The 22,240-nt window shown below is 35.5% G+C and overlaps 1 protein-coding gene and 1 pseudogene across 5 annotated transcripts in view; both read right to left on the bottom strand.

Annotated features, from left to right (window-relative positions):
* Positions 1–876: 876 nt before the first annotated feature.
* LOC114272105 (DEAD/DEAH box helicase) overlaps positions 877–22,240 on the bottom strand; it is a 59,469-nt gene continuing 38,105 nt past the window's right edge. For 2 of the 4 annotated variants that reach the window (XM_028213775.2, XM_082924180.1), the window contains exons 8-13: positions 15,632–15,793; positions 13,488–13,574; positions 13,135–13,308; positions 3,287–3,331; positions 2,109–2,465; positions 877–1,700 (exon numbers count right to left, since the gene is read on the bottom strand). In XM_028213775.2, the coding sequence (XP_028069576.2) occupies positions 1,599–1,700; positions 2,109–2,465; positions 3,287–3,331; positions 13,135–13,308; positions 13,488–13,574; positions 15,632–15,793 (927 nt within the window). In that variant the 3' untranslated portion in view covers positions 877–1,598. Of the gene's footprint in view, positions 1,701–2,108; positions 2,466–3,286; positions 3,332–12,842; positions 13,035–13,134; positions 13,309–13,487; positions 13,575–15,631; positions 15,794–22,240 lie in introns of those variants that run through there. The other 2 variants (XM_082924179.1, XM_082924181.1) reach the window with 2 other exon arrangements.
* On the bottom strand, positions 20,187–21,103 carry LOC145823225 (bifunctional protein FolD 4, chloroplastic pseudogene; annotated as a pseudogene). Its single transcript, XR_014365511.1, has one exon. The product of XR_014365511.1 is annotated as a bifunctional protein FolD 4, chloroplastic pseudogene (transcript).

Below are 22,240 nucleotides of genomic sequence, written 5' to 3'. Positions count from 1 at the left end.
TACAAAAAGATGTGTAAAAAATAGAGAGAAAAGAAAATCTTTGACTTTTTGGTGAAGGTTTTACGTTTTTTGACTTTTTTAGTAACTTTTTGACTAAAATATTAACTTGCCAAACAAGACCTGAATGTTTGTCATATTATTTTATTTATATATTATCATTTTATCACCATTCATCTATTGATCACATCGAAAATTAATTATATACTGTGGATGTTTGAAAAGTTATCATTTTAGTAGACTATTTTAATTTTTAGCTATTTTAATTTTTAACTATTTTAATAGGCTAAAATTTTTATGTTTAGAAATATAGCTGATTTTTTTATAATTGGATATGATATTTATGAAAAAAAAAAATGAGATGATTATGGGTTTGATGTGATATTTTGTCTTATTGACTATTTTAACCTATTTTGCCTCCGTTTGGGAAGTGGGTTGGCTTTTTGGCTTTTTGGCTTTTTTGGCTATTTTAGCTTGGGCTAAAAAGTTTGGTTTGGGAAGAGCTTTTTGGCTTTTTTGATTTTTTTTGTGAGAGAAGAGTGCAATGATTATGGGTTGGATTTGATGTTTTGTTTGTTGTGGCTAAAATAGCCTGTTTTGTCTTTTATGGCTATTTTAGCCCCAACCCAACTTGCCAAACATATCTTTTTGTAAATTTTAGCCCAAAAAGCCAAAAAAAAACTCTTGCCAAACACCTATATCACATCAGTTGTGAGAAGCAGGCAATAATACATTTGTGAGTAAGCACACACCACATCAGCTTTAAATATAGAGAAATTTACATTTCAGAGGAAATTTCAAAAACTATTTGCAAATTCATGAGAAAGTATATAATTTTAAATTTTAATATTTGTAAAATTTGTCATTAATTTAAAAATATTTTTCCAAACATCAACTGATTTTGAATTACCCCTTAAAAATATACACTTCAGTCCATTCAACAAGTAGAAGACAATTTGGTGTAAATAGCTATCAAAGGTTCCAAATCTTCCACAAACACACTCCAAACTAATTTCATACGATGTCGTTTTCCACTTAACAGAGACACTATACTAAGGTCGTTCCGTAAGTCTCAATCTTTGCTATCAACATCGTAGCTTCTCTGAAAACAAAATCTCAAACTCCAATAAGAATCACAAGTTGATTAGTTCCATCCAACTTTAGAAAAAATAAATCTTACGTATACCATATGCCAAAAGACTCATTCACATCTCTAAGAAGAATAATGCAATTCCTGGGTATTGATAGAGCCTGCAGCAGAGGGACACTAGTTAACCACCAATGAATATAATGATAGAGTCAACTGATGAATAGAGTTTGTCGCCTCACTGGACAATTGCATCAAAGTCCTGATCAGACACCATCTCTCCCAACGAATGTAGTCTCAAATATCATTTGGTTATATGAATTGCATACAATTGTTTAAGCTCTACATGGGAGTCTCCAGCTTCCACTTCCAGATGGATAACATAGTAGCGTCAACACCAGAGAAAGGTTCTTGACTTCCATTTTCTTTGATCCACTCAATGCAAGTTTATCATCTTGATGTATGGTAGTCACCAGTCAGTCAGCCAAAAAACTCCTAATACATGTGTAGAGAACTAGTATTTTACAAGGGCTGGTAGTGAAGCATGAAGTTCAGCCAAGCATTGGAAGATCCAATTGAGCAGTTGTCCTCTTGGTAGTTCCAGAAGAAGTTCTGCCTACAAGACGGTAAAGGACATGAAGTAAGGGAACATGTGACGAAAAAAATTATCCCCAAAGTCTACGGGGTATGTCAACATCATATATCTTCGCTAACACTTTCCTAGGTAGATGGTTACATAAATGCATGAAAGTTGAAAAACAACACTTGATGGATCCCAACATGCAGGGAATGTGGAAGATATTGGAAAAGTATTCAAAGATCAGAACACAGATGGGTGTTTCAGCTATTGGCATTGTATGTCGCGTACATGGAACCATAGACACCTGCTCTATTAGATTTTGTTTCCATTGTCATGGAGCATCTGGAAGATATGGCCAATGGTACAACCATCCATCATATCTGCTAAAACTAACAAAAAGCATAGACATGAATGACATTTATATACATAAACACACATTAATACCTTAATTTGGTCATCCTTGAAACCCAGAGAATGACGGTGAACCTCAGATGCCATTGAATCTGTTACCAGCTTGAAAACCTTTTTACTCATGTTTGTTTTCATGCCAACCATCTTTCCTGAAGCATATATCCTTGTAATCCCTAGATCTGCTGCCATTCTTCTCACGTAAAGCTTTTTCAATAGGATTTCCATGGAGTAAGGCTCTTTTCCATATTGACGGCGCAGATTCTCGGTAAATTGCATCAAACTCCATATGTCTTTTTCAGCAGCATTTTCAGCGTCATTAATTATTTCCATGGGATTCTCCAAGTAGTTTATGTATTCAGAAGGGAGATGTGGTTTTATATTCAAATCGAGCTGGCACAAAAAAAAAAAATGAAAATTGTGTTATTCATTATTTTAGTTTGAGGGGTACTTCAGTATTTTGGATCTTCTAATATAAATATGAGTGTCTAAGAGGAGAATCCTAAGGTTTCTATCTATCATTAACAATATACTGGGTATCCTCTTCTTTCGCTTCCTCTTCTTAATTTCTTCTTTCTTTTTTGAATCTAACAAAAACAGATGGTGGAAATTAAAGATGTTATTGGTTTTCACTCTATACTCCAGATCAATTATAAGGTGGATTGTATATGCTCATTTATCCAATAGTTGCATTCATCTAATGAGACTAATATTTGGCCTAAATTTCTTCTAGGATCCTTCAAACTAAAACTACTGGTTGCACTACAACCTTGCCATTTGACTGAATTTCCCCAAAATTTAATATTATGTTGCCTCATCAAAAGTTTTAACAACTAAGTAACTAACTCATCCTTTATCCTTCAATGTATTAATGGAATCTGAGGAACTTTCATAACTCCAGGTCCTCATTTCATTTTTTACCAGGAATTAGTACATTTCCAAAATCAAATGCATAACCTTGGTCTGCTCAATTTTCATTTTTTTTTTGTACTAGCACATGTAAGAGTTTTGAGAATTGAATAATATATTCATCTCTGTAGAGTATATAAACATGTTACCAAGACTATAAACAAGAAATGAACAGAAATTAGGTCTGAATAAAAGCCTAAATCTAAGCCCTAATATACGTAATGAATCTTGAAAAATACATGAAAGGAAACAATTAATGGACAGCTGAGGTTGCCTAACAGCATGTTCCTTAAGTTAGAAAATACCTGTACAGATTGATAAGGAACTGAAATAACACGATGTTCTTCAACCTGGATCCCAAAAAGGAGATGTAACTAAGCGTGAACATGGAAAGTTGTCTACGGAAAATCTACAAACCACATTTCTTAGCAATTACAATAAAACATATCAAAAAACTGGTTGGCATCCATTTCCTTCTGTAACGCACTTCTACAATTTAGAAGTGCAACTTGTGCGGGTTCAACCCCAGCAACCCGAATATTTTTCGGGCTTGGGAAAAATATTTTTGAATTCGGTATGGGCTTGGACAAAAACTTAGAAGCTCGAATTAAATTTGGACGGACTTCGGCAAAGACACCAAACAACCCGAAACCCGAATTAGATATATATATATATATAAATATATAAAAATATTAAATAAACATATAAATTATTAGTCATTGGATGATATCAAAGTAATTTAGATCATTAGATCATATTGAATATATATTATATACACAAGTAAACAACATAAAATCTTACCTTTTTTTTTCTTACTCATAAATTGTAAAGACTATCATAATGGCATCTCTCTTATATTATATAAATTATTTGTTTTGATACTATTAATGATTTCATAAAAATATATATATAAAGTCTAATTTTTAAAAATTAATCTACTTAGCTGCACTAAAAAAGAAAAAGCAAAAAATTGAAATTTATGTACAATTCGGGCAATTTAGACAACTCAAGTTTAACTCAGGTCAGTCTTGGGTAAACAATCTCGGGTTACAATTCGGGCTTGGACAACTCTCAACACAACTTGGGTTGGGCTTGGACATCAAACCGTCCGAACCCACTCGAATTGCACCCCTACTACAATTACAATGACTCAATGTCATCCCTTATGCACTTCCTTTAGAGAACAAAGTAGAAAGAAGTTTAGCAAAGGGATTTCATAATTAAAGCTAAAAGCAAGAGCTTAAGAAGCACGGACACGGACACGAACACGAACACGGACACAGGAAAGAAATGTATTTGATGATGTGTATTTTTTTTTATATATCTCTCTTGGAATATATATTGTATATATATATTGGGTAGAGATATGAAACTTGATCACAATAGAAGATTGTGCGGATGAAATGAGAAAGTATTGAAAAATTTTGAGAAAGTCCGAGACATTAATATAGACATATATTGTATTGACATTTCATTTCATGTTCATTGTTTTTCTTTTGAATTGGCATTGTTAAGATCACTTTTGAAATGAAAATGGTTTTGTGGAACAAATGTTGTTAATAAAAATGGTTTTTGTGGAACAAATGTTGTTGATGAACCGTTTTGAGGTAAATATGGTGAGAAGTCCTGTTAGGGGGTGTAGTTTGAAAATTAAGTTGGCCTGAGTGTCCTTGGTGCAAGACCAGAAACACACGCGTGCAGGTGCCTAAGCCCTCAGGTTAGAAGCCGGTAAGGTAGGATTTGGTAGTGTTTGATAAGCCTACTTGCAGACACTAGCCCTGGGGATTTGCTTGAGTCATATTTACCACTCTTTGTTGTTACATGGATATCATTGGATTAATTATAATTTATATATATTTTTTAGACATGCATTGTACATAAGGCTTTCAAAAGAGAAAAATTATCTTTTTGATGTTTTTAAATGACATGTGCATCCATCTCATGAGACTGTATAAAATGTATATACTTCGTTAAGAATTCTCTATTGGGTTTTGTGCTCACCCCTAGTGGATTTTGTTGCAGGAAAAGCTGTTGTGACCTCGCCAAAGTAGAGGCGTGGAGAATAGTTTTGGGAGCACGAGGCTCTTATCTTTTGTTGTTTCATTTTTGACAAGTCAAGGACTATATTTGTGTGGGTTAGAAAACCATTTACTTGCGATCCAGGCAAGGCCTTGGAAATTTGTAGCCTTTAAGGCATTACCTTGGATAAAACTGAAGAATGATTTGACTCGATTATGTCAATTGGTTTCATGTTGTAAATCAAGAAATGTAATGAAACAAGTAGTTAAATTCTGTTGATTCTGCATGTTTAAAGGATATTGTGATGGATTAGTATTTCTATTTTTTTTTGGGGGGGGGGGGGGGGGCGTTACAACTTGGTATCAGAGCTAACGGTTTGAATACCTTGAGCTCGTGGGATGTGGCTTTTGCCACAATGGGTTTATCATGCTAGGAAGGGACGTTAATTTACCTTGTATGCTTTATGTGTTTATGTGACTATGTGGGTATGGGGTCAAGCTTCTAGGATACAACTTGAGCCTATTGCATTCATCGAAATCCTTTTGGAAAAGGCACCTGATTAATGTTTTTTCCACTTGGAAGTCTTTGAGCGCCATGGGACGAGTTGATATCTTAGGAGAGTGATCTGCATGTGCTCGACTATGTGCTTATATGGTTTGCCTTATGTGAAAGTAGGTACATGTATAGGCATATGTGTAACTCGTGTATGGCGTGTGAGATCTCATGTGGAGTATTTAAGTGTGGGTTAAACCTTATTTCTATTTTCTTATAGGATGTAAGGACGAGAGTGACCCCAAATGGGGGAAAAACTTTTGGGACTTGAATCTTTGGCACCACTTTTATTGGTAAGATATATCGTTTTGGGATCACGTGAGAACGCGATTATGAGATTGGTGTGGAACCTTAGTTTACCGATTTTGTAAGTTCATGAGAAGCAATTGTGACCTTATGATAGTAGAGATTTTATTGGATGGTGAACTATTTGTGGTTATGAAGACTTGAAATTATCTCATAGACTCACATTGAAATTTTGGAAATAGGCTAGAAGGGAAGTCTTGGAAGTGGAGTGAGGTATGGATTAAACCTTATGGTAATGCACATTGATAGAGGCCTTAAGGACGATTGGAGTGACCTAAGGATAAGTGTTTTGGAATGTTAATATCGGAATACAAGAATTAGTTTTAAACTTTTTCAAACTAGGTGAAATTAGTTATGTTTAACTCGGTTGGCGGAGTAACATAAGGAAGAGGCTATGTGATGGGTGTCTTAAGGGTTGGCTTCACAAGTATTGATACTGTGACTCAAGCTTGGAGTTGTTGTGAATAAACAGAGACTTATGATAGGTATTTTGAAATAATTGATGTGGTTAGGATAGGAAAATTTTCATAAGAGGTTGTATTTGGCTTGCTGAGACAAAGAGGCGTGCCCTTCATGTTCCATCATTGTTATGGGGTAAGAGTTATGGATACGGGAAATGTAAACAATTGTTTGGGGTTGGTTTTGATGCATGCCATGATGGAGTGAGTATAATTATGTTCTTGATATACCGAATTAGTAGTGTCATTGAGTTTAGCCGAGACCTTCAATTTAGAATGATTGATAATTGTTAATTATGACTGTTTCGGATTATGAGTTCAAGTTTTATAAGAGTTATATATATGAAAGAGTTATGAATGGAAATGGTGTAAATTGTGGCGATACAGGTTATATGGTTAAGGCTGAGGTTGGCTTCTTCACTATGTTCAATAGGCTATGATATTATTTAAATTACATTGAGTTAATATCAATTATCTAGTGGTCTCACCCTAAATTTGTCTTACGGTTAAAGGGGAAGAAATTTTGTGTAGTAAGGGATGTGCTTCTTAGAGAGTTTGTTTTGTTCAGAATTCTGTTGTAAATCATAAGTGAACGAACTAGGTAAAGAATTTTGTAATAGATTGGGAGAGATTGGCCTTGTTTGGTTTGTGTTTCTCAAAAAATTTTGAGAAAAATTCTCTATAAATAAGTTTTCAAAAGTAATCAAACCAAACAAATTTTTCCAAATTTTTTTTCCAAAACTTGTTTGGTTTACAAATTTTCCAAACAAATCTCTCTCTCATACACATCAAATCAATCACTTTTTCCAAAACTCTCTCTCAAAATAATTTTTCAAAACATCTTTTGAAAAAAAGCTAAACCAAACAGATTTTCGTACTTTTTATCTCAAAACATGTTTCTCAAATACAAACCAAACAAGGCCATTAAATTTGATTGGGATTGCGCCATTTGGTGGAATTTCTAGTAGTAAAATGGTGATTTGTGAGTAGACATTTTGAGATGTGTAGCCAAGTTTTGAATGTTTTCGAGTTTGGTGGAGTCAATTCTCTTAGAGTTGGTTGTTGAGGTACTCAAGTGCAAAATAGGAATGTTTAGGGATATGATGTGGTCAGTATCTCAGGAATTGTATTAGAAAACAAATGTTTTTAGAGAAATTTTTGAAATGATTTTGTGAGAATGCTGTGATTTTATGGAGATTATGATTAGGTGCCTTGAGATGGTTGATATGACTATGATTTGAGTATTTTTATAGAAATTTATGCTTGATCCACCGTGAGAAATTAATGTTAATTTTTATAGTTACCGTTAAATATATGTCATATATTATGTAAACCGGGGGTACACATGATTGTGTTGGGTTAAGTTTGGTGTGTGTTGTGATGGTGTGGATTAGAGAGCTAAAATGGAGATTTATTTTGTATCCCTTATCCTTTAACCATAAGTTGTCTGGTATCCTTGATGTGAAATTTTTGAGTTCCTTGTTAGTCCTTTGTTTCCCTACGAGGGTGGTGAGAATTTTGTTGTTGGTGCATTAGTCTAGTATTGTCAATGAGTTTAAGAGGGGTGTACTTGAGCTTAAGTGAAATTACGAGGTGCTTAGTTTTACTTGATAAAGGTTGATTTCTTATTTTAATTTTATCCCATCGTGTTTTGTGGTGAAATATTTTAGAAGTTATTCGGTTGACCCTTCGTTGGGAAAAATTGGTATGAAGTGCTTTTATTATTTGGTTAGTCATGGAGATTGTTTTGGAATGACCGTTGTTGACAGAGAAATTTTTTTAGAGTGAATGAGTGGTATTATAACTTGTGGTTGTATATAGTTTCAGTAAGAGTGAGCTGACTTGAGACTTTGGAGGAAATTTGAAAGTAACTACGACTATGAGTATTTGTTGGTGTAGCCTTTCGTCTTGAGTTGCGTAGGCTTTTGTGGCGGGTTTGATATGGTAGTTGGTGTTGTCGTTTTGTGACCTGAGCAGCTGTGAGAAATAGATTTTATTTTCATTTTGGTAAGCTGTGGTAAATGACTTCCTGAGTTAAATTATTTTTCAGGGATGGAGCAGCTTTAGTAGTTATTGGGTTAAAGTATTGAAAATATGATTTTGTTAGAATTTTGTAATAGAGGCGTAGTATTATTTTGGTGAGAGATGCATATTGAATTTCGTTAGAGAGATTTTATTATAATCTGAGATTAATTTATTTGTTAACAAAGTGAATATTTGTCATTGAGTAAGTTCATGTTATAGAAGGTATTGAATTCAGGTTTGACCTCGTGGGACATCATAATATTAGTGTGGTGTGGAGTTGTGTTTCATCTTTGGAGTTAATATCATGGCATTGACTTCAGGGAAGGTAGTGTGTTGTGCAAGTATGGGTAGATGATTTTTCCTTATGTGGTGTGTTAGTTATTGTTGTGGCATCAGGAGAGGTTAACTAGGAGTCACCTCAAAACTTGTCTTAAGTCTAGAAATGAGACTTGTGGATGAGAATTGTTTGCTTGGTGTGTGTGTGTGTCACTCGTGGGAGTGACAAATCATGCTACTTGCTCAATAATTGTTTCTAGTTGGTCGCGTGCGATACCCAAGATAGGATAGTTGCGAAAATTGCTTTTGAGAGTTGGAAAATTTTAACGAGTGGTCGATGAATTGTGATGATAGTTGTGAGGGAAAAACGATTTCAGAAGTTTATAAGTGAAGTTTATTTGTTGTTTTATTTCACCTTATCGTTATTGTTTTGAATTATTGTTGCATGTATTATTGCGATTGGTTTGTGGCATCACCTTGGTGATGGGATCATTAGTTGGGTGACGTTTGGAAGTCACCGGTTGAAATATGTCTGAGAAAAGAGTTGAGAACATTGTTTTCCTATTAAGCATGACCTTATTTTCGCCGAAATTGAGAATTTATCGTTATGGAGAAACTAGTGAGTAAAGGAGAAATAGTCATAAAGAGGACGTATAGAGTCTCATGATATGTAAACCCTTAACTATTTCATAAAATAAATAAATTTCTTTTTCAAACTCTTCAATTTTACAAATCACTTGTATGCGTCTGAAACATTCATTTTTTATACATATAAAGTTTTCTACCAAGAGTAATCTCTTTTAATTTCAAAAGTCAGGAAATATTTTTTTTGGGTGTTTTTGGTTCTGAAGTATTTCAAAAACAAAATTGAGTAAATGCGTGGGCATGGAATACTAGTTGTGTTCTAAGAACGTAGTTCGTGATATTTTGGTTTTGTTGGGTTGTGTTTTGTCGAAGGCCATGATTTGTGGATGGAACTTTTATTAGAATCTTTTCTTCTCATGAGAGGGGGTTGAGGACTTATGTGGTAGTGTGAGGTAATTGTTTGAAGATTTGGTTGCTGAGTGACCGGTAGTTGTTTCTTGGGGTGTGAATGTGATGTGAGAGCTTCTTTCTAAGATTTAAGGTCGTTAGATAACCGATAATTATTCCCTTAAGGTTGAGTCTGTTTGAGACGCGAGTACTATGGGGTTTGTTAGTTGACACCTGTTACTTGACTTTTGTTTCGTAGGATCGATGGACTCTTGTGGCTTGTAGAGGTAATTCTTGTGAATTAAGTTGAAAGAGAGACGGACCACTTTCGAATTGTTGTTCACATCATTTGGGGTGTTGTCAGAATACCAGTGTGGGACTGAAATATGAAAGTTTCTTTTAGATTTCGAACTAGATTTTGAGTGGCTATTGTAATTCTATTGGGAGTTATTCTACCCCTTATATCATTGGGTTGCTTTATCTTCTTTCGTGAGAGCTGTTTCTTTTTCATCATGTGTAATCTTTTGCGTTGGGAGAATCTTCTAGAAACTCATTGTTGAGTAGAGGTCGTTTGTGATTAGTTGGTGGGAGTGTTAATTGCAATATTTGTTTCATTTCGGTTTGTCCAAACTTTAATTCTTGAAGTGTCTAATTTCGGGGACGAAATTTCCTAAGGTGAGGAGAATGTAACACTTTGTATTCCTTGGACTAGTGGGATTGCTCTTGACACTCTTATTATTGTACTTTGAGCCTCTTTGATTCATTTTAGAATATTGATTGAGGTGGTATCACAATAGTGAAGTAGGATTGAACCAAAAACATTGGTTCAAATAATTGTCCTATGAGCTGTCTTCACTCTTTTACTTTTTTCTATTTCCACACTTTGAATCTGGATGTGAGGCTAGAACCATTGGAAAGCTTGTTTCTGGGACTTCGATTTAGACATAAGAACGACCCAAAATGGAGTCTGGATGAGGGAGTTATACCCGTTTGAAATTTAAGTACCTGTGCTGGAAGCAAGTCCACTCGAGCAAACTTTTGGCAGCTTGAGCGGTCTGCGTGAGTTACAGAGCTTTCTTTCACCACTTGAGCCAAGTTTTGACTGCTCGATCAGTTTGTTCGAAATTAGGCATTTTAAAGCCACTTTTTGGCTCAAACTTTTCATTCTTTTTTCCTCTCTTCTCTTCCTTTCCTCCATACCCGAAACCCTAGACCTTCAAAACTTGATTTCATCTATTTTTCACCAAGAATCCACCATAGATTTTGTATTAAAGGTGAAGAACAAGAGAAGATCAAAATTTTGACCGATTGGATATGACTTCGTGAAGAGTTCTTCTTGAATCTTGCTCCTTCTCCCCTTCTTGCTTTAAGGTAGGGATTTTCTTTGAGTTTTATATATATATATATATATATATTTGCAAGTCTATGGTTATTTTGATATTGTTTGGAGTGTGTTGAATTATGATTTGATTTTTATGAGATTATGTTTTGCTCAAAGAGGGGTTTTCTCAAATCTTTCTTCAAATCTTTTAATTTATGAACTATGAGAATGTTTTGGGAGTTTCATGAGCAAAAACTTTTGTTTAAATGAGGAAGCCCTAATTTTGTGACAACCCTAGGCTTAAGGAATTTTGAGGGAAAAATTGTATCGATGAAAAATATGAGTTGTGTGATAGTTGGAGTTTCTAATTGCATTAAAAAAAAAAATTTAAAAAAGGAGAAACTCTAATTTTCTTTTGTAAAAACTTAAGACTTAGTGAAATCATGAATTGTTGAGATTCAATTTTGAGAAATGATGAGAAAATTGTTATATTTATCCCTATTGTTGAAATCCCTTGTAAGAGAGAAGTTGATATTGAGAAAATAGTAAATAGTATGTTGTTGTACTTATCTTGAAAAGATGAAGATTGGAAATGATGATTTTCATGTTGAAATTTATTTGGTTTAAAGAGGAAAGAAATGTATTTGATGATGTGTATTTATATATATATATATATATATATCTCTTGGAATATATATTGTATATATATATTGAGTAGAGATGTGGAACTTGATCACAATGGAAGATTGTGTAGATGAAATGAAAAAGTATTGAGAAATTTTGAGAAAGTCTGAGGTATTAATATAGACATATATTGCATTGGCATTTCATTTCATGTTCATTGTTTTTGTTTTGAGCTGGCATTGTTGAGATCACTTTTGAAATGAAAATGGTTTTGTGGAACAAATGTTGTTATTAATAAAAATGGTTTTTGTGGAACAAATGTTATTGATGAACCGTTTGAGGAAAATACGGTGGGAAGTCCGATTAGGGGGTATAGTTTAAGAATTAAGTTGGCTTGAGTGTCCTTGGTGCAAGATCAGAAACACGCGCGTGTGGGTGCCTAAGCACTCCGGTTAGAAGCCGGTAAGGTAGGATTTGGTAGTGCCTGATAAGCCTACTGGCAGACACTAATCCTGGGGATTTGCCTGAGTCGTATCTACCATTCTTTGTTGTTACATGGATATCATTGGATTAATTATATATATTTTTTTTGACAGGCATTGTACATAAGGCTTTCAAAAGAGAAAAATTATCTTTTTGATGTTTTTGAATGACATGTGCATCCATCTCATGAGACTGTATAAAATGTATATACTTTATTAAGAATTCTTTATTGGGCTTTGTGCTCACCCCTAGTGGATTTTGTTGCAAGAAAAGCAGTTGTGACCCCGCCAAAGTAGAGGCGTGGAGAATAGTTTTGGGAGCACGAGGCTCTTATCTTTTGTTGTTTTATATTTGATAAGCCAAGGGCTATATTTGTGTGGGTTAGAAAACCATTTACCTGTGATCTAGGCAAGGCCTTGGAAATTTGTAGCCTCTAAGGCATTATCTTGGATAAAATTGAAGAATGATTTGACGTGATTATGTCAATTGTTTTCATGTTGTAAAATCAAGAAATATAATGAAACAAGTAGTTCAATTCTATTTAAGTAAAAAGAATCGCATGTGTGCATGTCAAATAATTACACGAGAAGTTATAATTCTGCATGTTTAAAGGATATTATGATGGATTAGTATGCCTATTTTTTTGGGGGACGTTACAGACACAGACACAGACACGGACATGGCAATTTGAAAAAAATAATAAATTTAAAGACAAGATATAAATATTCATGGTGGGGATATGGCAAAAATATATATATATATATATTTGCTATGTATATAAATATAACAACCACACAACCAAGAATAATAAAAAAGTAACACTAATTGAATAATGAAAAAGCAATTAACTTCCAGAATAAATAGTCTGTCCATCAAAAATATATAAATCACAAGTCAAACAATATAACAACCAATACATCATTACAATCTGTGATATACAGAGTGTGTCCGAGCCGTGTCTATGTTTGATACATGTTGGACACTGCCACGACACCCATTTTGGCGTGTCCATGGTTCCTAGGCAAAAACAAATAAATGATTCATCACATTAAGCTGAGTTGCATCTTTCACCTAAAAATTGAAGTTAAATAACAAAAGATCATGAAACAGAACATACCTTAGACAAGCTCTCAAAAAGCATTTCAAAGAAGAGATCAATGCCAACATTACCAATGTCCCCTGTTTGCTGCTCACCAAAAATATTGCCAAAACCTCTTATGGCCATATCTCTTTCTGCAAGTTGGAAGCCTTGGCCAAGATCACGACACTCTTCGAGGGCTACCAGCCTCTCCTAGGTACCAAAACTGTGAATATTACTTTACAACATATAGGAAAGAACACAATATTGTCTCAGAAATAAGCCAATGGGTTCATAAAAAATATAGAAATGCAAAAACTGTTTGCTTCAGACAGAAGAAATGGTAACACACAAAGGCAGGATAACATCCAGACATTTCATATGGAAAATACCAGTGCTTGATCAGAAAGCAGCGACTTATTGGGGTAAAATAAGTGTGCGTGAGCTTCCTTATCTGCCCTCCCCACCCTTCCACGCAGCTATTGACGAAGATCCCCCCCCCCCCCCCCAAAAAAAAAAAAAAAAAGGAAAGAAAAAAGAAAAAAAGATTCAGAAACCAATGACATCTCATTTTATCCAATAAAACCATCACCACAAATAGAAAGGTGGGTTAATCAATTCTAGCATGAGAGAGCAGGAATTTGACAAATAATTCACAAATTTGTATAAGCAAAGCCATGGTACATAAATATTTCTTTTTGACAAATAATTCATGGTATTTGCAAAACTGTCACTATTTAAGCTGAACTTGAACTTTAACAAAATGGGAAAATGTGTAATTTGAATATGAAGACCCAGTGTAATTTTTCCAAACTAATGGGGCCATTGTCTTTATCCCAAATAATAGGGAAGGTCAATGTAATTTATCCTAATATCAAATATTAACGCAACTAAAAAAGGCTCTAAACCCTCCTTGAAAGATAAACCCTAAGCACCTGCTACGCATCGTTCTTGACAACATTTTTTATGCAGTCCACAAGGAGGAAAAAAGTAAAAAATAAAGAGGCAACCAACTTTAGAAATTGGTTGGTTTCGTGCTAAACTCAATTGGGATTAACTGGAAACATCTATAATTAAGTTTTTAGGCTTCATAGAGTCTAACACTATGACTATTTAGACTAGGTATTAATTTAGTCAATCTTCTAAATAATTTATTAAGATTTATAGCTCAAGAATATTTTGGAAATTTTTAAAATTCGTGGATATAGGTTGTAGGGATAGCCCATGGGTCAAATATGCAATGGGGTTTTATTTATGGGTCTCATATTGGTTTAAATAGGTTTTGGAAGTCAAAGCCCTATTAGGACCAGGAGTTCTATGAAGTCTATGTAAGATCACGAAATATTTCTAATTCAATAGAATTGAGCTTTTAGAGAATTGTCAGAACATTGATGTGACTTCTGCATTTTTTTTCTTCCTCCTTTTGAACTATTCTTATTCTTCTAAATGCTTTGCCTTCTGAATTCATCTTCTGTTGAATTTCTGAATTCTTCTTATTCTTTTGAATTTCTGAAATTTGAATAATTTTCTTCAAAAGAAAAATAATTCAGAAGCAGAGGACTCAAGAGAAGAATTCAGAAAAAGAAGATTCTAAAGAAGGTGTGATGCCTAAAATTAGGTACAATGACTAGACTTTCTTCTTTCTTTTCTTTTTCTGCATAATTTGCATTATCAATCAAATTCCAACAAACTACCAAGCTTATAATCTAGTCAGATCTCTTCCATCATCAAACCTTAAATTGAAGCATTATATAATACAACCATCCCCTAAACTTATTGTTCAAGGGTACTGCTCCCAGCACCCTAAACAACCTCAAAACTTTAAATTCCTTGTTTTAATTCAAGCCTTCAACTTTAACTTTTTTTTATACCTTTTATAAACCCTAAAGCCCAAAAATTTCACTATTTTCACTTTTTCAGAATTTAAAAAAAAATTTTTTAAATCAAAACGAGTTTTTGAAAACAATACCAAATGAACCCCATAAGAATTCTCTTGAGCCCTTCATACGAAATAAGATACCAATCTATGAAGTACCAACACTTCAAAATAGGTGTCGGAGCCATGTCGAACACTTACAGGACACAAACACAACAGGTACATGTGTCCAACATGCCACATGGGTCCGACATGCCATGTGGCATGTCCATAAAATAATGTTTTTCATTCGACATGGTGGGGTCTTATTTTAATTTATAAAAACTAATTTCAGGGCTCATATTATAATATTTGAAACACGAGGGTTGGAATTAGTTTGTTCTGAATGCTAAATTAGTGTTAATTTTTATTAATTTTGGTTTTTTATGGACATAATATTTATATACACAGTAAAGTACATATATTTTCCGTATCCCCATTATTTCCATGCATTGATTTTTTTGAAATCGCCATGCCCCGTATCTGTGACCGTGTCGATTGTGTGTCTGCCTTGCAGAATTTTCAAGCTAAGAATTTTCTGCAATTGCTCTTTCAAATTCCATGAATCATTAGAAACTCAAATAAGAAATTGTGCAAGAGTGTGAACAAACAAGGAAAAACCTGGTACAATTGTGCCAGGCCAAATTGTTGAACATCCTGAATTATGATGGTATTTGCATTTTGAATGTCAAGCCCACTTTCTACAATGTTTGTGCATATGAGAATCTTGACTTCACCATGTGCGAATTTTTCCATGGTTTCTTCAAGTTGCTTTGAGTATTGCTGCCACAAGGATACATTAATATGTTAAGATAGTACATAATAGTTGATGTTTTGTTCATTCATATAAATGTATATATGCATATATAATAATATAATCATGATTTACTCCTGAAGCATAAACATGAGCTAGTACAGCAAGAAAGTAAAACCCTATGGTAGCGTTTGGTAGAATTTTGTAAATGTGATTTGAGAGTATGAGTTGTATTTTGAGTTTGTGTGTTGTAGAATTATGATTTGAGTGTAGAAAATTTGTTTGGTTAAGAGTTTTGAAAAGGGTTTTGATTTGAGTGGGGAATTATTGATGTGACATTTGATATGTGATACAAAAATTTATAACTCATAACTAAACATACAACTCAAAATTATTTTAAAGCACATAAATTTTTTTTAAAAATTTCAGAAAATGTTTTTTTCGATTATATAAATCAATTGCAAAAAAAAAAAAAAAAATTCACTATTCCGGATGACCGGCCGGACGTCCCGTCAGGCAAAATTTTCAAAAAAAACGCTGAAATGCGCGGCTGAGACAGAGCAGAGACAGAGCTCTCTGCAGAGCGTTTGAAATGTGATTCCAAAACACTAAACAAACATCATACTCAAACTATGGTGTAGAATCACGTTTTGAAATCACAACCAAACACAGCCTATGTTTTTTTGTAATGCATAAGAAATTATGAGATCATTGCACTGAGTATCGAGTAACATGTGCTGCAATTAATATCGTGGGACAACTAGATAACCAGTCATCATACAGAATCAAAGTAACAAATTTTGACTATTTTATCTGCTATATTCATTTATCAACTAGAGAAGTAAATTGTTCGAAGTCACCAAGTTCTCAGTATCATTATGGAATAAAGAGAGATCACAATAGGTTCAGGAATGTTAAAACTGGACAACATATGAAAAGCCCAACAAAGTTTAGGAAAGGAGTTACATGACAATGATTAAGATACTAATGGATGACTTGTGAATTCCTAGTAGCATCCCAGCCTATGTGCCAACCGAAAAATAAAATGCATGCTATAGTTCTAAAATTGAAAGAACTAGGGGTCGCAACAAATTTTCACTATTGGACAATAGCACGGGCCTAACATTGTTTTGGTTGTTTACTTCTTGTTATAGATTTATGTAAGTAGAACAGAAGAAGAAGAGAAAAAGATAAAAATTGAGAAGAGTTGAGGCAGAATACGTAGCAGAACACATAAAGCTGAAAGTACAAAAATGCCCCTTCTAATAAATGATAACTATCACATATTGGGCAACAGTTTCATATAGAAACATAAAGTTCAATGCATACTCCCATTCCTGGTTACAAAATGAAACAGCTTACCAGAATCTTCTCTTCACCTTTTTTTTTTTTTCTTTTTCTCCTGAGATGTATATCTGCATTGTTTGAGATAGTTTGGCAATGTGCCACGTAAACATACTAGCACAACAATGAGAAGTGAGTTTATCCAAGTCAAAGATGCAAAAGGACAAGAGGAAAGCTGAGAAAGACATGGGGTTGAGGTTGTGAGAAAGGACATGATTGACTTGGATTTGACCAAGGATATGGCTTTTGAATAGAGCCCATTGGAGAAAACAATCTCCACGTAAACCATCCTCAACTAATTTGGACTAAATCTTGTTTAGTATGTGTACCTACATCATTTAGAGGAATTTGACCTCATGACCCTTAAATGTTGTTTATGCATATGAGAATTTGATAGTTGCCGAAATGTACACATTAAGCCCCTTAAAGTATACTTGTTAGGTCCTTTAATCATTGTTACTTGATGATTTTAATATGTTTGTGTATGTGCAGGCCACTTAAGCTTATGAGTAGAAATTGGACTTTAATTTCATATTTTGTAAAAGAAATTGATAGAGAGAGAATAAATTGTATGTATTATTGATTGATATATGTTATTAATTACAAATGGTGAGGGGCTCCTTATATAGGAGATGTAGTGGAGTAGGTGGTAGTAGGTGGTAGTGGTAGGTGTGTAATAGGTGGTAGTAGGTGGTGGTAGGTGTAGTAGGTGGAGTAGGTGATGGTAGGTTTTAACAGCCCCCCGCAAACTCAAGGGGGATAGGAACTAACCAACTTGAGTTTGGAGAGAGTAACAAAACAAGAAAATAATCTGAAAAATAAAAAATGGATAGGAGACACTGTATGGTCGTGTCAGACCGTTGTAGAAGACTGTATGTTTATGGCAGACTGATGTAGAAGACACTGGCTCGTGTTGGACCGATGTAGAAGACAGTTTATGGGGTCATGTCGGACCGTTGTAGCAGACAATGTTGGGACAGTTGTTGTGACAGTTTACGGAGTCTTGCTGGACCCTTGTAGAAACTAACCGAAATCAATGTCGGGACAGTTTACAGAGTCTTGTCGGACCCATGAAGGAGCTAACCGGAATCAATGTCGGGACAGTTTACAGAGTCTTGTCGGACCCATGAAGGAGCTAACCGGAATCAATGTCGGGACAGTTTACTGAGTCTTGTCGGACCCATGAAGGAGCTAACCGGAATCAATGTCGGGACAGTTTATAGAGTCTTGTCGGACCCCTAAAAAGTCGCACCCTCAAAAGGTGTGCCCAATCTTTCAAAAGGCGTGCCATCAAAAGACGTGCCATCAAAAGGCGCGCCCAAGTTGTCGGCGAGCACCGAGAGGCGCATGATGCGCGTGTCTGCCTCTTCATCATGGTCTTTATAAACCGAAGCGGAGGCTGAGGCTTGGAAGCATAACAAACCAGTTGAAACCTCTTCGTTCTCTGAGAGCTTGTCGCTAAGAGCTGCAAATCTTGAAACACTCTGTAAACACTCTGTAACCAACCTTTCTCTGAAACACTCAGCAACCAATAACATGGCCTCGTCTTCCCGTTCAGCTACCCAGAATATGACCTCTTCGTCCCGTGGTCTGCTCACTCTCTTTCCCGACCTCAACGAGTCAACAAGGGAGATAACTGGTGCGGTGGCCAGTGAACCTCAACCAAGCGCCTCTGGTTTTGCTCCGTTGAACTTTCCGATGCGGTCGGTGGAGCAAAAAATGGCGGTGCAAACGGATATTGAGGTCAATCAGTATACTTTGAAGTCATGTGTGGAGACCATGACGGCGGTCACAAACCTGTCGCACCGGCTGCAGAGTAGGACAAATGAGGTGCAGCAGTTAAACGCCCAACTGGCTCTGCTCCAACGCATGTATAAGGATGCGCGAGCAGAGATAAGTGTGCTAAAGGCGGAAAATAAGGAGCTGAAGCGGAAGGCCACCGTGATGTTCCGATTTGGAGGTCCGCCATATGCTGTAGTGGAGGAGCAGGGTGGAGTGATCGTGCCCAGTGGAGTGGGAAACACGGAGGCAACACCGTCAAGGGCCGCCCAGGACGGAGGCAAGAAGAAAAGACCGGCGGAATAGGCGAAGAAGTGAGGTCGATTGGTGGCCGGCTGCAGAAAAGAAAACAAAGCTTTTGGTGTTGTGTGGTGGTTTGTTGTTGTTGTTGTTTTTTTTTTTTTTTTTTTTTTTTTGTGTAAAATTGTGATCGGGGTTGATCCCTGAGATGAATAAAATATGATTTGGTGTGCAAAGCTATATGGTATGAATGGAATTGGAAAAAGATTAAAAATAATGTGAAAGAAAAATAAAGAAAGAAATAATAAAAATATATTTGAAATCAAAAATGAAAGATGGGGGAAATAAGGAAAGTGGTTTGGAGAAAATAAAGAAAAAATAATGGAGTTTGAAATCAAACGGAGGAGAGATGATAATGTTTTTTTTTTTTTTAATATAATATAATAAAAAGAGATATATATATATATATATATATATAAAATAAAGAAAGTGGGGAACAAGAGTGTAATGAAAAGAAACAATATAGGTTGGAGAATCTGAGCATCGTGGGGCACATGGGTGAGTGGTGGTAAAGGAAGTAAAAGAAAAAAATAAAGAAATGAGTGGGTGACCCGGTGGATGTCCTTGAGTAGAGAGAGAGAGAGATTTACACATTCAGAAATTTTGCTTCCAGCAGAGTGTGTAGAGTGAGCATGCCTTCAAAACCTGAAATACCTAACACCAATTTATCTCACCTTCCTAGACAGCAGAGAAATCAATCTTGGATGATTTTAGTTTTTATGAGGAAAGAGAAAAAAAAAGAAAAGAAATGGAATTCAATTTATATATATGTATATGCTTACATATTAAAATATAGATAGAAGAAATTATGATGAGGTGTTGGGTGGGAAAAATGATAAATTATTGTAAGAGAGAGTGGGTGGTTCATGTGAGTAGTCTCGTGGGTGATGAGAAAAAGAAAAGAAAAGAAAGTGGAAGAGAGTGTGAACATATTGATGAAGAAAAGTGGGAACCAACCCATGTGGGGGGAGGTGGTGTGTAGGGTATTCAAACACTTAATTAAAAGGAAGAGAGAGAGAGAGATTGAGTGGGTGCCCCCATGTGCGTTGCAGAGAGGACTGGTGTGAGTTGCCTGCTGCTATGGCCAATGTTCACTGGGTGGAAACCATCCACATCTTTCTCAATTGAAACAACATTTAAGATTTTCTGCTCATTCATATGGGAAGGCAGAGGTAACTGAACAAGAATGCCATGTACTGAGGGCTCATCATTGAAGCCTGAGATATACTTAAGCACTTCCTGTTCTGTGGAGTCTTCAGGCAAATGCGCTTCATAGGAATTGATCCCCACAGATTCACAAGCTTTTTTGTTGTTGCGTACATAAGTTGCAGAGTCCTTCCTATCACCAACTAGGATAACTGCTAATCCTGGAACAACACCAATAGCATCCTTCATCCTTGATATTTCAGCAGTTATCTCATCTCTGATTTGCTTTGCAATTGATTTTCCATCAATGATCATTGCAGAGGTTGCAGATGCCATGACAGCAGTGAGAACAGAGGGAGAAGAAGATGAGTGACCGTTGGCGACGATGGTTCTCAGGAGGCTATGATTCGAAGGTGAAAACTTGAAGGGCATCGACCAGTGAGAGTGAAGGACGCTGAGTCGACTCAGGGGCAGAAACCGAGTCGCCGCCGCGGTAGAAGATGAACAGTCCGCGAAAATCACCGACGCCATTTCGAGGAATTGGACTGTCAGCCCTATGCTGAGAAACTAGGGTTTTACAGGTTCTGTGTGTGTGTGTGTGTCTTTCTCCCTGAATTTCAATACAGAGAGAGAGAGTTGAAGATGCAGCGGAGTGAAGGTATGTGTAGAAAACTCTAGCGGGCAGTGAAGGCAAGGTTGCCGGCCGACTGCCCGCCGGTGAGAAAGAAATATAGGCCTAAATCTTATAGCTCTGATACCATGTAAAAGAAATTGATAGAGAGAGAATAAATTGTATGTATTATTGATTGATATATGTTATTAATTACAAATGGTGAGGGGCTCCTTATATAGGAGATGTAGTGGAGTAGGTGGTAGTAGGTAGTAGGTGGTAGTGGTAGGTGTGTAATAGGTGATAGTAGGTGGTGGTAGGTGTAGTAGGTGGAGTAGGTGATGGTAGGTTTTAACATATTTGAAACCCGAGACCAAGCTCCAACTCAACTCTGAAGGCCTAGAAGAATCTAAATGATTTTAATCAAGCAAGAAAAGCCCAACCCATGAAGTTTGAAAAAATAAAAGTTAGATTTGATGCAATCCCGCTAGAAGAGTCACTCTGCACAATATTCGGTATTTTGGACATATCTCTCTCATCTGATACCGGATTAAGGTGAATCAAGAAGTATTGCAAAGCTAACGTAAAGGGTTACAATTTTGTGTGAAATAGGAATTCTCCAATTTTGACATTTACTAGGTCAAAATGGGTCTGCAAAATGAGTAAAAAAAGCTGGGAATAATTCTATCCGAATTTTCCTTTTATTTTGGAGAATTCTAGCCTTTGTATTATTTAGATGTGTCTTATGTATGTAAATAGAGGAGCCTATTGATCATTAGGGTGATTGAGGATTCTAGAGAAAAAGTGAAGAGAGGCAAGGAGAAGATGTTTTTCACCTCAACAATGAGCGGCTAATCTTCTTCTTTAGGATTGAGATGAAGCCCTAATCAAGTAACTTGTATTAATCTATTGTGATTTTAGTTTTGATTTAGTTTGGATAATCATTGTATAACTTTCAAAGATTATTTATTCAAGTAAAGTTTTTATCTAATGAATGTATTTGATTTCTCGGTAGAGGGAATTGTTAGGGGAAGGGGCAGATTTAGATTGACGTGAGCTAGTGTAGTAAATAGAGATATGAATCTCCTTAATTTGACTAACCAAATCGCCTTCAATAGAGTTGAGTGGAGAAGAAGGATTCATGTGGCCGACCCATTTGATGGGACTTAAGGCTTGACTTGGTTTGATTTGGTTTGGTTTGGTTTGTTTTAATGTATTCGATTTTTGTCATTGAGAATATATTGTTATACAATTGTTTTATTCGTTTGTATATACAAACTATGAGACGAGTCATACC

The sequence above is a fragment of the Camellia sinensis genome, chromosome 4, assembly GCF_055761805.1.
Source record: "Camellia sinensis isolate YWXY chromosome 4, ASM5576180v1, whole genome shotgun sequence".
In the NCBI taxonomy this organism is placed as follows: domain Eukaryota; kingdom Viridiplantae; phylum Streptophyta; class Magnoliopsida; order Ericales; family Theaceae; genus Camellia; species Camellia sinensis.
This window is presented reverse-complemented; position numbering and strand designations above follow the sequence as displayed.